A 15910-nucleotide genomic window follows, 5' to 3' on the forward strand; every position below is an offset into this window, starting at 1 on the left:
ATAAATTAAAAATAGATAAATTCATTATTATGTACATTTTATGTACTTAAACGACACTAATAAGCAAGTAATTGCACATTATTACGCAACGAAACTTTTCTAAAATAAATATTTCGTATAAATTAATTTATATAATTTACATTCCAGTAATGAGCCTGTTATTTAATAACAAAAAATCGCGCTCTTAATTATATCCACCAAAAGGCAAATTTGAAAACAGTTTACTGTAAAGTTGTAAAGATATTACGTCAGGCAAAACTTTTACTAAGGCAAGCCGGACGTATGTTAAAAAAACGTACTTTCACTACTTTACTTCTTCCAAATAGTATAGTCGAATATGACGCGGATAAGAATCCGAATGCAAATGAACTTGAACCTTAAAATAATAACGGTAAAGAAGAAGTCAGAGTCATAGTTGATGAAGTTTAAGACGTTTTTAGAGATTCGTGAGCAAGCAGGTTGTAAAACAATGAGGGGTCAAAGGCTCTTGAAGGCGGTGCTTCAGTATCGAACTTAGTTTCTATGTCAAATGAAACGTTTAAAAGTAAAAGTCATAATGTTTATGCAATGGTAAAGATAATAGTTTTTGTTTTCAATGGCTAACGTCATAATGCGTGGACATAGCCATGTTGTCTTGATTTTCTAAACAAGTTCAATTTTGAGGACATGAGTTAAATCAGTGCTTCAAAACTTTCATGACTATTTATTATTACGTCACTTAAAGTATATTGAAGGCAAGAATCATTTACATGATTATTAAATGGGACTTGTTGAATTTGGTTCGTTCGTTCGTTCGTTCGTTTCAGCCAAATGACGTCCACAGCTGGACAAAGGCCTCCCCCAAGGCTTTCCACAATGAACGGTCCTTTTTGTTAATGTTGATGGTTAATGTTTCTCAATCTTGAAATTCTGTATAGCTGTTTAGAGCAGCTTTTAATAAATTGCGATGATCTATAGGTTTGTATCAAACGATTGATATTTACAGTATTATTTATGATTAAGTAAGAGCTACCTAACTGTAATTTCATAAATTATGAAGTTCTCGAATAACACCTTGCTGGATTATGATCCAGCAAGGTGTTATTCGAGAACTTCATAATTTACATTAATAACATATAATTTACTTCATACAATACGTTCAGTTACTTGTAGTGTGTAACGGAATCACATTTAGACATTTTTTTTAGTTATTATGAAGACGTGTCTTTTGCTGCCACGCTATTTGCAACTAATAATTATTCGTTAGTTTGTGTTTATTCAATAACAATAACCAGGTAGAGTTGAAGGCATGTGTTACCCTCATTCTGAAATCACCACTTTTTCAAAACAATGAGCAACTTACAATGGTCTTACTCCACCAGAAGTCTTGCATGAGCTAAATATGCAAATCAATCTTTTGTGTTACAAAAATTACGAAAATTATGCAATGCGGTGTAACAGTACGAAATAAGAGATAGCTCGCACAGATTGCAAATTATCTACATCGAATTTTCACCTTATTGTTGGGCAGACGTGGGAAGACCCGTGACGGAGCTTGCCAAAACAATGGCAAAGTTCAACGAGACATAACCAGGAAAGTCTATAAAACAGCTGGAGCATTGTTACAGTTTTATACGTAACATTTGTTTCATTTCCATCGGTTGTGTTCAAGTGTTCCTGAAATGCAAAAGATATCCTTTTAGTGTGTGACAAAAAAACAAACCCAAAAATGTCTGGACTATTCAAAATTGTGTTCCTTTTAATCGCTTCAAATGTAATCGAAGTTATACCTATTCAATTGAATTTACAAGAAGGGGAGGAAATTAAAGAAAACAATGTAGAAGATTCCCAGTTAAATGAATGTTTGAGTGTGCAAAGAGGAGCAGAAGTTGGAGTTTGTTTTGGAAAAGAACTGCTACAGAAACTCAGTAAATTCAATGAAGCTGATACCTTCAGTTTGGCTACAGGAGTATCGTTTGTCAGAGATGAAAAGACGCCGAGAGATATAGGAAGCTTTCTTGATAAGGATCCAATGGATTTTCGGTACTTTGCATTTACATCAATTCTACTTTCACTTTAAAGTGATAATTTTCATTTAATTTGCGTGCATACATTTTGAAAATTGGAATAAAGTTTTAAATACAATCCCGGGGCTGTGAGTGTCTATGGGCGGCGGTAACCATTTACCATTAGGTGATCTGTTTGCTCGTTTACCTCTTGTCCCATTAAAAAAAATTCTTAAACCCAATTAGTTTCTTAAAAAAAATATTTATTGCTTACTTTTAGATTCAGTGACATTAAAATTATTAAGAGGCAATAACTGAAAAACTGTTACTTTGATGTAACCTTGAAATTGCGAAATTCTTTAAATCTAACAATGTCACCGTCCAAACTTCTACTAATAAAAGATTATAAAATTATTCACTTTGTCGTTCTCAATAATTTTAAGTCCACTCATATTTAATGGTGCATTACCATCAGTACACACAAGTTCCTCCAATTTGTCTTCACAAACAAAGCTTTCTAATCACCAATGTCCAACGTTTTCTCCCAACACTAGTTCCATGATGGAGGACGCCAGTAACCTGATCTCCAAGAGGTCGTTGTACTGGGACCTGAGTTCGTTGTACCCGGGATTGGCCATGAGGGTTGGACCAACCTTGGCCAATGGTGTGTTGGAATTCGTCATGGACCCGAGGATCAAAGATCGGACGTATCATCAACAGCCGCATGAGATGACTACGGGTTTGGATATTACTTTTGAGTTTAATTTATTATGTAGTTTTGGAATTAAATTATGGCCATAGTTATAGTGCCTATACGAATCTTTATCGGAATAAGTTATTATATCAATGAATTTTAACATACGATATTATAACCTTGGTTAGATTATAATATATAAAACCATGGAAAAAATACATAAAATTCAATAAAATAAAAATATTTAACCTGAAGCCGGATAATATTTTTGTAGGTTATTCTAATTATGTACAATTTGTAAGTAGTTAGGAAAATGCCAACGATATAAATCTATTTTAATCTAACTGAGGTTCTAGAGTTAAAGAAAGTTTAAAACCAAACACATTCTATCCTCATTATTATACCAGTTTCCAATTATAATTATCTTTTAATGGGATAATTACGAGTAGGTAAATACTTAATGTACCAACTAACATAGCTTACGATTTTCTATAATCATAATACATATTTAATTTGATTTCATAAAAACACCTTTATACGAATTTAGCGACACCTCTACAAAAAGCAAGGAATTAACTCGTAAGCCTACGTTCAAGGCTGCCAAGGCAATGAACTTGAAAGTTACAGTGACATCTAGCGGAAAACCTTGGCATTAGAATTATCTATCAATGATTGTGCTATGTTAGAAGGTGTTGCTTTGACGAAAGTTTTCCCTTGTTCACTTAGATTTTATTTTATACTCGTACGAGTAAAAGAGTGTTTTAATATTATATTTTTGCACAAGAGATTTAGTAAAAAAAACCTAACCTTTTTATTATTTTTTTCAGGGCGCCTCCTAGCAAGAAACCTGCTAGTTCCCTTCCTCCTTGGCTTCAAATTTCAATTGTCAACTCTACTGCCATTATTATTAGGACTACTTTTGATAGCCAGCAAGAAAGCCTTCTTACTCGCAAAGCTGGCGTTACTTGCTGTAACAGTTTTCAGTGGAGGATCTAGTTTTGGGAACTATGGATCTTATGGAGGATTTGGACCACAGCTCTCTTCTTATACTAGTTATGATCATCATCCTTATCACGATCACCATGATCACCATTCGGGAGGTAAGTTACTTAAAGGTTATTAATTACATTCATCATTAGTTTGGCTCTCATCATTCCTCTCCTTATTGCTTATTCCTTATCCCTAAGAGAGGATCTTATGCCCGTTTTTACCATCATTCCCTAATTTTTAAGTGACTCCTATGGTAACACATAATAGGATTTTTGTTTTTATAGGGGCCACTTAAAAATTAGGGATTGATGATGAAAATGGACAATACTGTCGTTTCAGATCCTTCCCCTATTTCTCAGTCTTCAGTTTCAGTAGTTTTTACTTCTAGAGAACAAATGTTTTATCTCAATTTGACACGAAAGAACATCACAATATCAATCTAAACATAACAAACAAGACACAAAAATCATAATTCATGTCTAACTGGCCTACTTACCCATAAAGATAAAATTTATCAAGGCTCTAAAATCTGTGAGAGAAACAACACAAATGTTCACAAGAGAAAAAAATTAAATTCATCTAATAAATGCCCTAGTTTGACTACGAGTATAATTAAAAACTCATTTTTTCATCACTTTTTTGTCAGTGTTTGCGCTTACCCATAGAAAGCTCACCACCATCCATTGTTTTGGTTTCACACAGTTGTTGGTCTATATGAATAGGGCATTATCTCAAAATACTGATATTTAGGAGCGCAATTTTTAAGTTTATTCTAATCATTTCACTCTCAGCCTTTCATGTAGCTTTTATTTCAATACCAAAAATATTGTTATTGTTATCATACTCAGAAGTCATAATATCTTATCTTTAATATTAAAAAAAAACTACACAGACGTCACTCCTGTAGTTAAGCTATAGATAGGACGAGTAGATAAAGCCAATGGTTGGAAATCTTTGGGCGTATTTTTCAAAGCAAGGAGTCAAATTTTTTGATTTACTGCCCCGTTTATTCAGTTCTTTATGTTCCTTTATAGACGTGTTTTGTTTCGGGGACATTTTCAACTTTTCCAGGCGTCAAGTCATCGACTTCATGTCGGTGTTCTATCACTAAACCATCTTCCTTTGGAAATCGATAAGTTGAAATGCCCCCGTTGACAAACGACAGTGAGTAAGTGAAGAGTCCTGAATCTTAAGCATTCATTTTAATGTTAACATTATCATTATGCTTGCTTGGTTAAGGACTAATCCACTGTAATGACGGAATTTGGGCAGTAGGTAACATTAAAACTGGTGAAGATTTTAACAAATCAGGACTTTATTGTGTAAGATATAAGAATCTACCAACTGATAAAATTGTGCCTCAAATCGTTACAGGCCTATCAGGCTACTACTCATCCAGGCGACCACATCACTCAGAGTACTACTACAGAGAAAAGTCAGCAGCAGAGCAATCCACGGCCACTCCTATTACCCCTGATGAGTTACGAGACCGATTGGAAAGGCTTTTTGTAACTAAGAAGGAAATAGAAGAACCCATTGACGAAGGCAAAATCAGGAATGCTCGGAATTTCGCTTGGACACCTATAAACGCAGGCTAAAATGTAGCTTAAATAATAGGTTTTAGAAGGAAGTAGTATTTTTTTGTGATTTAAATTGTGATCGGTTTGTGTGTATAAATTATTGTATTAACATTGTAAACAGCCATAAATTAAACATTTTAGTTTTGTTTCCGTGTTTTTTTTTTTTCAAATAGTCCATCCTCAGAATCATTATTAAAATCATGCAAGATTTTCTCTAGTCCACTACTTTAAATTCATTAATATTCTTACGGTAACATTTTAAAGAATCGACGGTTAGAGAGACGGTTTCATCATCATCATTTCAGCCATATGACGTCCACTGCTGAACATAGGCTTCCCTCAATGATTTCCACATCGCCCGGTTGGTAGCAGCCTGCATCTAGCGCCTTCCTGCTACCTAAACCTTTTCGGTGAATGCAAGTAGCAGATTCCAATTATCGTCACTCATATCGTCACCAACAATGTCTGTATCGATACCATTTTCACATGTGCCACTTGCGTTGCATCCTGCATTGTCGTGCGATTACATGCTCTGATTATTTCGAAACGGCGCGGTACTGCATCGGAAGCGCGTCCGTCTTGGGTGCTGAAGAAAGTATGTTTCTTTATCAATGACCAATTTCGTATTAATTTTTTCTATTGATTAATTATATTTAGGCAGAAAAGATGCACTCCAATGGATATTAGAGAAAGCCTTAGTCTTCATCTTTGACTAATTTGTTTATTTTTTTATTAAACGTGAAGATTTACGTATCCAATATAGAGAATAGTTAGGCATCGAAATCGTTTTGTGTTTATAACACATTCCTATAAATGTTATTAATTCATAATATTGTATTATGTGTTTGTATATTTATTTTATGAACATAAAATGATTTTGTAATGTAGTTGAATAAATAAATCCTTTTCAATCAAAGTAAGTTCCTGGAATTGGCTCTTACTTATTTGTCTTACTTATGTATCCGTATTTGCCGACAAACAACAATCTATTATTAAAATTGATCCATTAAATCATACAATTACATTCTTAAATTAATGAATTTGATGAAGAACCAAACTTCTACGTTTTCCCTCTTTATCACACCGCCCATTAAAAAAGAAATACAATACTTTCTTATCCCATTTTCCAAGTTTCATAGAACGCCGCTTGTCGTTAAGTCTGAAGTGCATCTAAATACTATGCAACAATTATTTACTAAATGATCAACTAACTGCTCGTATGATTTACTATTTCAATTTTCTAAAAGCGATTCGATCGTATAATTTGTAATAAAGCCAACGCCAATCCCGAACTCCCAACAAACATTGGATCGTAAATTTAACTCTAAACTAATTTAAGCTTCCACCGCTACAGCGATGTGCGCACGCGCTCGTATACTTTCATCGGTTTTTTCAACAAATACCATGCCGGGTATTTGTTCAGCATCGCGTGCTCCTCGTGCCTCAAGCCGATTTTGCGTGTCTAAGAGGTTTTCTTTCATTTCTATGTACGAGTATTTTAAATTCTTACCAGTATTTTTCAGTTTAGCCGTTCTAGCAGAAAATATGATCAGTACCTACTTCTCGTGGATGTCTTATGAGACTAAGGGAGCAATATGCGAACGTCAGGTCACCCTAACACTTCTCTCAAAATTCTCCAACTCCAAAATTATGGTCGTGTTCCTGGAGACCAAATTACTTAATAATGATGAGTGACTCTGATTGTAGCTCCATTTCAAAAGCCTTTAAGCTTAAACAAGACAAGGATTACTTTTCTATGCTCTTGCTCGTAGCATTTCAATTTGTAATTTTGTGTGTAATCTTATTCGATAATTTAAATAGACTGTCATTGTGTAGTGTTTTTTGTCTTTAATTAACCGACTCTGAAACGATTTACGTTATGGGCTCTACTTTTCCCTTGAAAAAGATCTCCTCTTTTTTTTTTGGATCATTCGATTTAGTTGTCAATAATACTCATGCATAATGAGCAAAATAATAATTATCTGTATCCCCTCATACAGAATTTGTATAAAGCAGCCGAAGTCGCAGGAACAAAACTAGTTTATTATAGCGGTTATGTCTTGCTCCAACTGTTTTTGATCTGTGCTAATTGGTGCCAACGGTTCTCCTATAGTCAATTAAGAGGGTTTTTGTAAAGAATATGTACACGCGAGATAAAATCTTATATATTTTTGAAAAGTGGGTGATTAGTTTTTACTAACATCGTCGATTGGTCAGCAAATTATAAGGTTTTTAGAACTAAAGAGAGCACTAAATCTTTATTAAAATATTCGCTTCTTTGATCTCTGGAATTAATAAGATAATTTTAAAAATATTATGTGCACCATTAAAAAGATTAATTAATTAAGCCCGTATTCCCAAAAGGTATTTTATTCAGCGATATAAATCCATCAATCACAACATCAATTATTTTAACTCACGGTGGAAATAGGTAACCATGATACATCAAATGAAGGAAAATGAGACCAAGTAGACCGATGACCTGGTCAGGGTACTTGGAAGAACCTGGACGCGGACAGTGGAACAGTTGTTGAGGAAATGCTCTCTTCTATCCTCTTCGTAAAATGATGAAATTGAAACAACAGTGCCTTTACCCTTAAATATTGTAAGCCTTGGTGGTGGTCATGTAACAGACTTTGATTCCCATCAAATCTTAAGCGGTCGAACAAGGTAGCGTCTCGATTCCCGGGGGCTACAAACTATTTACATAAACCTTCTGATTTATACATTAATTTATGGTGACCCTACTGACGCAAATGGCGAGGCGAAGAAGATCGGCAAGACCTGGAGCGAGATCAAGCGAGAAGCTCAAGACCGAACGAGATGGAGGACTGTTGTGGACGCCCTCTGCCCCATCTAGGGGACATAGGACCATAAGTCTACTGACGCAAATACGATATTTGATGTGATCATCTAAAAATAAAACAAACATAACCGTATGATTAAATTATTACCTCCCCATTATTAAGAAAAATGCATACGTATTAGTATGTATTACTTTTAAAACATGTTTGTAGTTGCTGAAGAAATTACAATATTATGATCATTACTAGTTAAATTGTGTTCCAGAGATCCAAAGAGTGTAATGCATTAACATTAAATGCATACTGACCAAGTTACTGCACCTGTTATAATGTTCATTGACCTATATCTAGGTCACTGCCAGCCACCACGTCACAGCTCAAATAAACAAACAACATCACTGTGAACAAAAAAAATGTTTTAACCCAAAACAATACAAATTGAAAATGGAAGAAAAATTGTATTCACAGATTTGTGGCTAGCATGAAAAAATTAGCAAGAATGAAGGATAAATACGGCATATTGGTTTGGAAGATCAGAAAAAAAAACTCAATTATTATGGATTAAACTGAAGACTCATGGTTAACTATTGCAGTTTATTTAGCTATCTGAATCTATATTAACTTAAATGTCTTGGGATAGATCAAAGCATTAGGAAGTAATGAAGAACAACATTCTTGTAACCAGACTCAACTTAAACACTGCTACAGACCTGATATTCCCAAAGATAGCATCTACAATTATGATCCGAAGATTAGCTTATAACTTTTTATCTTCGTCACTAAACGAAGCATTTACAGCCAGCAATTTCAGACAGCTGATTATTACAGCGTTAGCTGTACGTCACATATAAACGAAAGATCCGCCTCTAAATGGGCTGTCTGTTGCATTTGTTCTGTGTCACCGTCTCGGACTATTTCTTTCAGCTTCCTCATTCACATGTTCGTGATTCTAATTGCAGATCGATATTTTCTCGATGGATATTTCCGATGGAAGCATTCTTCGAGTTTTTGTCACGTTCTTTTAAGCGCCGTCGCTTATCCGTCACAGAATTCGTCACGATTACATTTTCCATATATTAATTTCTTTCATACGTTAGTCGGATGGAACGTCCGAGTAAATGTATGAGTAATGAAATCTGATAAATGTCGGAGACATGGTTTTTCTTGTATCAGTGTTAAGGATCTTTATAATAGGTCAATTTAATGTAGCGCTATAATACCTTTGGACTACAGCACATCGAAGTTAATCCTGTGGCATCTGAAGCATTTGTAATAAGGTGCAGTTTGGCAACAAAATGTAAAGTAATTGATTTGCTGTCGGCTCTACATTTAACTATAGTCAGATTATAGTCCTAATATAGAGTTATAGATATAATACTGATAGAACAACTACACCTATATTTTACTCGTCGGAAATGCGACTCATGTACAGTCTATCTAACGATCAACATCGTTATTTATACATTTATTGTTACACATAAGAACAACTTTTAACGAGGCAATGTATCTGATTCTGAAGATATAAATTGGATCCAATCATGATTTAATTGCGAAGAATCTGATGTTTTTTCTAGTTAGTCGATTGCCAATTAGTTATTTGTCTTACAAAAATATATTTAGTAGTAAAGATCATAACTGTTATATTATTATGAACGGGATTAAATGAAATACTGATAAGCATTCAAACCTTTTTTATTTCGAATGTCACTAAATTTCCAAACCCCAAAATAAAACAAGCCAAACGGTTTCAATCAATTCTCTTTTTATCTCTCTCTCTCTCTTAGGATATCTTTCATCATCATACGTAATTTAATCATAATCCAAGCTACAATCATTACAAAACTATTATTATAGTTAAATTCAGTTACACATTATTACAAATATTCATATTAAAGGTACTCGCGTAACCACCTTGTCTATTATCGACAATTAACAGAAAACGGAAATGTAGTTTATAAATAATTCTGCTACTTATACTAAAAGCACCCTTAAATGAACTACGATAAGATACAAAACCTTATTTGTAAACTTATGCTATTTTTACAAAATTGGACAATTGAACGTTGCGACGAAAATGCACGGGACCCGTCGAATAACCTAACTTATATTTAGACAATAAATAACCTTAAGTATATAAATACTTTCTGTATAAAATACTCAATACATCAACATTATATTTGGTGCAATTATTACTACATATTTAGTTACTATCTAATACTTAAATACGCGCGAATATGCATAAATATAATGTCAATTTTTCTCTTACTTATTTACATTTTGATTACAGTTTCATAAATAATGCCATCGTAAAATAATCCACTAAATATTGATTAAATGATCGTTACAGTAACTACTGAGTAAATACATTAATGTAGTATTATAGTTATTAGTATCGTTTAATTATGTGTTTCATAAATAAATAAGTTAGTGATTATGTTTGTCTCTATTCAAAAATAAGCTTTGGGTATGCTTGAAATGCCGTCGTCGTTGTAAATTTTGTATTTGGAGTCGTAAGCCAACCTTCCTAAAGTATCGTCTACTGCTTCATTGAATAGGCTCTGTATGCCCTATCCTGGGCAGCCGCCTCGTCTTCCACACTCCTCCTGTAGTGTCCTCCAGGTCCTGTAGCGTCGAAGTCGCTGCCGTAGTGGGAAGAGGAATACGTGTGACTCTGAGACACTTGCGGGTGCTTCACGATTTCATACGTAGTCTTCTCATGGGCTTCACCACCGGACACTAACTTCTTCAAACCGATGATCGCAGACAGGAGCAGAGCAATCTTACCAATCAGCAAAGCTTTACCGGCGATCAAAGCGATAGCCTGGAACGCGATAGCGAGGAAACCACCCTTGATAGCAACACCAGCGATGATCGGTCCAATCATCTTCTTCAGCTTGCTCCGCGCCTCGTTCATGGATCTGCCCACATCGCCTCCAATGCTCGTCGGAGATATCACCACTCGGTGCGTCTGCAGAAGCTTCGTAGTAGCAAGATGGAGATATTTGTCGACTTGGTCCGACGGGAGGGCATTGAGGTCCCCATCAGGTAGCGAAGCAGGGAACGCCCGTTCCGCGCCCTCATTCTTCACTAGAGAGACTCCTTCCACGATGGGGAGGTTATCCGCGCGGGCGGCTCGGTCGATGAACTTTGCGGCTTTGACCTTCAAACACTTGACGATCTCCTGGGACCCCTCGCAGCTGTCGTACACCCTGCCCAAGAGCTTGAGGCTGACCCCTAAATCCGCGGTGACAGCTGCCACACTCAAGCACAAAAGGACTATAGTTCCACGGCACTGCATTTTGAATTAAAACCGCGGATGTCCAGTCCCGGGCCGTGTCCAGCCGGTGCGGTTGCGTCTATTGAAATGTGTAGAAAATGTATGAGCACTGGCATTTATCTATTTTCACCGGGAACTGCATTTATCTATAAATCTTTTAGAGCGTGCAATCGTTGCATCGTATGGTAGTGCACTGAGGCATGCGTGGCAGTGTGCGTGTGTGGTGGCTCTCTGCTGACGGTGCGGATTCAGTGGTCAGTGTCAAGGTCAGTAAGCCGCATAGGGACTTTGCTGAAATGTCTAAATAGATTATTCATGTATCAACAAACACTTTTTCCTTGGCATTTTTTCATTCATAGTTAATTTTAAGTTAGCCTGTAAGAAAAGTTGCAGTCAGATAAAATTAACAACACTTCGTACGCGTGGATCCCGTTTTACCCCCTTAGGGTGGAGTTTGTCACAGATTGACATAAATTATAGCCTATATAGCCTATAATTATCTATTAATTATATATAAGTTATCGTTGTAATTTTATTGAATTGTATTCTGTGGTTGTGCCTTTAAATAAATAAATAAATAAAATAAATAATAATATGTTATTCTGCATTATAAACAATAATACTGTAAAATTTCATCAAAAACCGTTCTGTAGTTTTTGCGTGAAAGAGTAACAAACATCCAGACATCTACACAAACTTTCGCATTTATAATATTAGTAGGATCAATAACAGTTTTTTTTGCTCGGATAAACTACAGCTTTCGATTTTAAACATGCCAGCCAAATTATTAAGGTCTGAACTTTTATCATTGAAATTGTAAGTCTATGAAATTTCAGACAAGCTCAGATATTGAAAAATAAATGTAGTCTTATACATTTTTAACTAAAAAATAATGAACGATTATTTTTAAATTAAAATAACCTTAAAAAACTCATTAAAACTCATTTATTTCTGTAAATAGGCTTAAAAAAAGCACTTTTACACGTCCCAGTATTAACCCTACCACTGCTTCAGGACAATAAATGGGCCAGTGCTGAGAAGAAGCAGCGCAAGAAACTCAGTCACTATTGTCAGCCTCTTTTTCAAAGGTTTACATGCTTTAAAATGTACAAAGTTATAAATATTTATGCGAGCTAGGCAGTAACGTATCCCAAACATTTTTATCTTTTAAATAATCATCGACTTTATAGTAGCCCTTTTTCATTAAGGTACTTTTAATATGTGCTTTGAATTTATGAATGGGTAGTTCTACAACAGTTTGTGGTAATTTATTAAAGAATTTAATACATTTACCTGACTTCATTTTATAATTGAATAATATTAGGCCACTTATTATACTGAAACATTTATTGTTATTTTGATCATGATTAATATTAAGACTTCAAGTAGATGATCGGCTAAATAATTAAAAGTCTAATAAAAAATATAACAATAAAAGTGGACAAACGTTTGTCAATCAGAAAATTACGTATTTTCAGAATGTTAACAGGTTTGAATTGCTCCGACTAATACGTTTTTTTGTTAAGTAGTCTAAGGCTGGGTTGCTCCATTTTACTTTAACTTTGACAAACGTCAAAAATCTGTCAAACTCCAACAAAAAACACCGGTTATCGTTAAAGCTACGGTCAAAGTTAGTTGGTGCAACTCAGCCTAAGTTTAACTATTTATAAATCGATACCCATTTATAATGATTTATCACTTTAACATTATGATTGATCACTTCAAATAATACTATCACTTCTGATGCCCCGAGGACCAGAATTTTAGCATTGTTCGTTTCAACTTAGTGCCGTCAATGCTGGACAAAGGCCATCCCCACGGATTCTCATAATATCCAATCCTTTTTTTTCGCTACCTGCATCCAGAGGTGCTTCTCATGACCTTCACCAGATCGTTGGTCCACCGAGGGATGTCTACGTTTTCCGGTACCACTCGAGAACTTTTTCGCCCTTTTGGCCATCAGTTCTAACGAGCTTTGAGCTTGGCAATTTTGCGGACTATGTTATATTAATTAATTATTCAAAAGTTTGTTACAAAAGAGTTTATTTGGTTAACTCGTATATTGGGAATTTCATAAACATAAATCCCTCATTTCAGTCCCGTTCAAGTTTAATTTTCAAGGCAGGCAAATCAATTAGTAAGCGGGCAAACATTTGCCAAATGCAATAGCACATTTTAAAATCACTGTTTATTATCAGTAACATTTAGGAAATAGGTCATCATCATCATCATCTCAGCCATAGGACGTCCACTGCTGAACATAGGCCTCCCCCAATGTTTTCCATGATACCCGTTTGGTAGCGGCTTGCGTCCAGTGCTTTCCTGCTACCTTCATGATGGTCGTCGGTCCACCTTGTGGGTGGACGTCCCATGCTGCGTTTTCCGGTACGCGGCCTCCACTCCAGGTAGGTAGGAAATAGGTAATTCGGAAGAATATTTTTTTTCACAATTCATTGTTTTGTGTTATATTTCCTTACTTCCTGAAATATTTTAAAACATTTGTTTATTCGGGTGTTTTTATTGAAGTTTAAACTCGTTTAACAAGAAGTTGTATAATCAAATGAATCAAATTTATATTAACATTATTTTCCTTTTACACCAGGCTCGCCGGTAGGGATGCGCAGTAGCTAATAGGGCTTCCCGCTGAAAATCAGTGTCGGGACATCCTATAAGGTGTCCCAACTAAAACTGAGCGGGCGCCCTATTAACATGCATTCGTCTTTTTCTTTTTAAAATCTGTTGTATTGTTTTTTGTAATGTGTGTTAATAAAGTTATTTTATTATTATTATTATTTTATTATAAATGTTACTTGAAAAATGCAAAGTAGTCTAATTATTTCATTTCTTTTTCGTAATAAGGCAAAAGTGTAGCATTTAAAGCAAATGAAAATCAACCCTGATTAATGCTGACGGTATTAAAATATACAGTACATTATTTGGGACAAGTTTGAAATATTTTTATCACACTAATTTTTGTTTTTTGTTGTTGTGTAATGCAGTAGGTTTTCGGGTCAGGTTCAGAAAATGGTTAAAATTGTTTGAATAATTTTTCCCGTTTTCGCAACATTATTAATTGATGCTTTGCTCCTTTTCTAGCGTGATGATATTACTGTTATTATTATAACCTCGATAAAAAGGCCATCTAATACAAACATCAAGTGGCAGTGGGCTGGGCACATTGACATAGCTCGTAGAGACGATGGCTGTTGGGGCCAAAAAGTTCTCGAGTGGCGACTACGGGCTGGAAGACGTAGCGTGGCCAGGCCTCCTTCTAGGTGGACCTACGATATGGTAAAGGTCGCGGGAGGAGCCTGGATGCGGGCAGCGCAGGACCGTTCATTGTGGAAAACCTTTGGGGAGGCCTTTGTCCAGCAGTGGACGTCATTTGGCTGAAACGAACGAACGAATGAACGAATACAAACATATTTTTTTCAAATGGAACCAGTGGTTTTTGAGATACAAATAAACTCTTAATCTTAATAATATGAGCAAAAAAAATGTGAAGTCAATCAAGAAGCAAAACATGTGACGTAATAAAGGTCTACAAACCTTACTTTTGTGCAAAAAATTAACATCAGCCATTTCCAACTTTAGCGAATTCAACAAACTGTCCGCAACATATACGGGACGCGTAATCTGCTCTCAATTACGCTGTGATCAAGTGAGTTTAATATTACACCCTACATCCGTAGAACTAACAAATTAACTTACTTTTGCTGCATATTGGAAACCTATAAATTTTTCGATTTTAGAGAAGGCTTTCCCTTGCACTTTTTATGAACGACGTAGTTGGATTTTAGCGTAGTTTTGGAGTAAACTAACAAAATGTAGTATAACAGTTATTTACGTTGCATCTTCTTAGACTGGACAACGTGATATTCCTGAAGCATCGGTCCATCCATCGCCCTTTGGGTAACCTTTAGCCTTTTTATGAGGCCCATAGACCATGTTTCAGATCCGTATGTCATCATTGGCAGAGTTAATAAAACTTAAAAGAGCTGTATTTCGCCTGCCTAATTGCAAAGTAGACCAGTAAATCAGCTTTTTATATAGGCTTGATCGCAAAATTAATATCATTGGACATTTTAAACTGGTCAAAAGTAAAGAAAAACTATGGGTCGTGTAGTGTCCCATAACTAACTCAAATCTCTTACTGCTGCCAACTGCTGGGCATAGGCCGTCTGCTTTTAGTGATTTCTTGCTACCTTATCTAGGTCATCATTGACCTAGTCCACATAATAGAGAAATACTAAGATTAAAGTCGGAGGTAGTCTGGAGGAGATTGCTTCACTTTAATTGTGACATTTATTTTTTTGTTTCATCATCATTTTATTATTCTGCTTTCATGTGTTTTGAAATAAAAATGCCTATTTAGACATATAAACAGAAATAATTATACGGCTTCAACTGTGTATTTAAGTAACACTTTACTAAAATAAAGAAAACATACTTGTTCTTGTTAAATAATTAAACTGCCAATTGCATGCATGCCAATTACATAGTTTAACATGATACCATACCATATCATGCAATACAACAATTCATACATAACACTTCTTTGGTTAGTTAATTATGTAATT

At 35.2% G+C, this 15910-nt stretch overlaps 3 protein-coding genes across 5 annotated transcripts in view; 2 read left to right on the forward strand and 1 right to left on the reverse strand.

Annotated features, from left to right (window-relative positions):
- The first annotated feature begins 1520 nt into the window (after nt 1-1520).
- Nucleotides 1521-5397, forward strand: LOC135083802 (uncharacterized). Of its 3 annotated transcripts, none has more exons than XM_063978550.1 (4): nt 1521-2022; nt 2540-2724; nt 3507-3779; nt 4704-4832. In XM_063978550.1, exons 1-4 carry the CDS (start codon nt 1709-1711, stop codon nt 4778-4780), a joined length of 849 nt encoding a protein of 282 aa, XP_063834620.1. In that variant the 5' UTR covers nt 1521-1708; the 3' UTR covers nt 4781-4832. The 3 variants fall into 3 exon arrangements, with proteins under 3 accessions (XP_063834620.1, XP_063834621.1, XP_063834619.1); XM_063978551.1 differs by having other exon boundaries at nt 4741-4832; XM_063978549.1 differs by lacking the exon at nt 4704-4832 and adding an exon at nt 5044-5397 and having other exon boundaries at nt 1528-2022.
- Nucleotides 5398-9727: 4330 nt separating this feature from the next.
- Nucleotides 9728-11451, reverse strand: LOC135083968 (uncharacterized). Its single transcript, XM_063978730.1, has one exon. The coding sequence runs from the start codon at nt 11349-11351 to the stop codon at nt 10590-10592; it is 762 nt and encodes a 253-aa protein (XP_063834800.1). The 5' UTR covers nt 11352-11451; the 3' UTR covers nt 9728-10589.
- Nucleotides 11452-11518: 67 nt separating this feature from the next.
- LOC135083969 (uncharacterized) overlaps nt 11519-15910 on the forward strand; it is a 44672-nt gene continuing 40280 nt past the window's right edge. The window contains exon 1 of the mRNA XM_063978732.1: nt 11519-11596. The gene's annotated coding sequence lies outside the window, so the exon portion shown is untranslated. The remainder of the gene's footprint in view (nt 11597-15910) is intronic.

The sequence above is a fragment of the Ostrinia nubilalis genome, chromosome 24, assembly GCF_963855985.1.
Source record: "Ostrinia nubilalis chromosome 24, ilOstNubi1.1, whole genome shotgun sequence".
Classification (NCBI taxonomy): domain Eukaryota; kingdom Metazoa; phylum Arthropoda; class Insecta; order Lepidoptera; family Crambidae; genus Ostrinia; species Ostrinia nubilalis.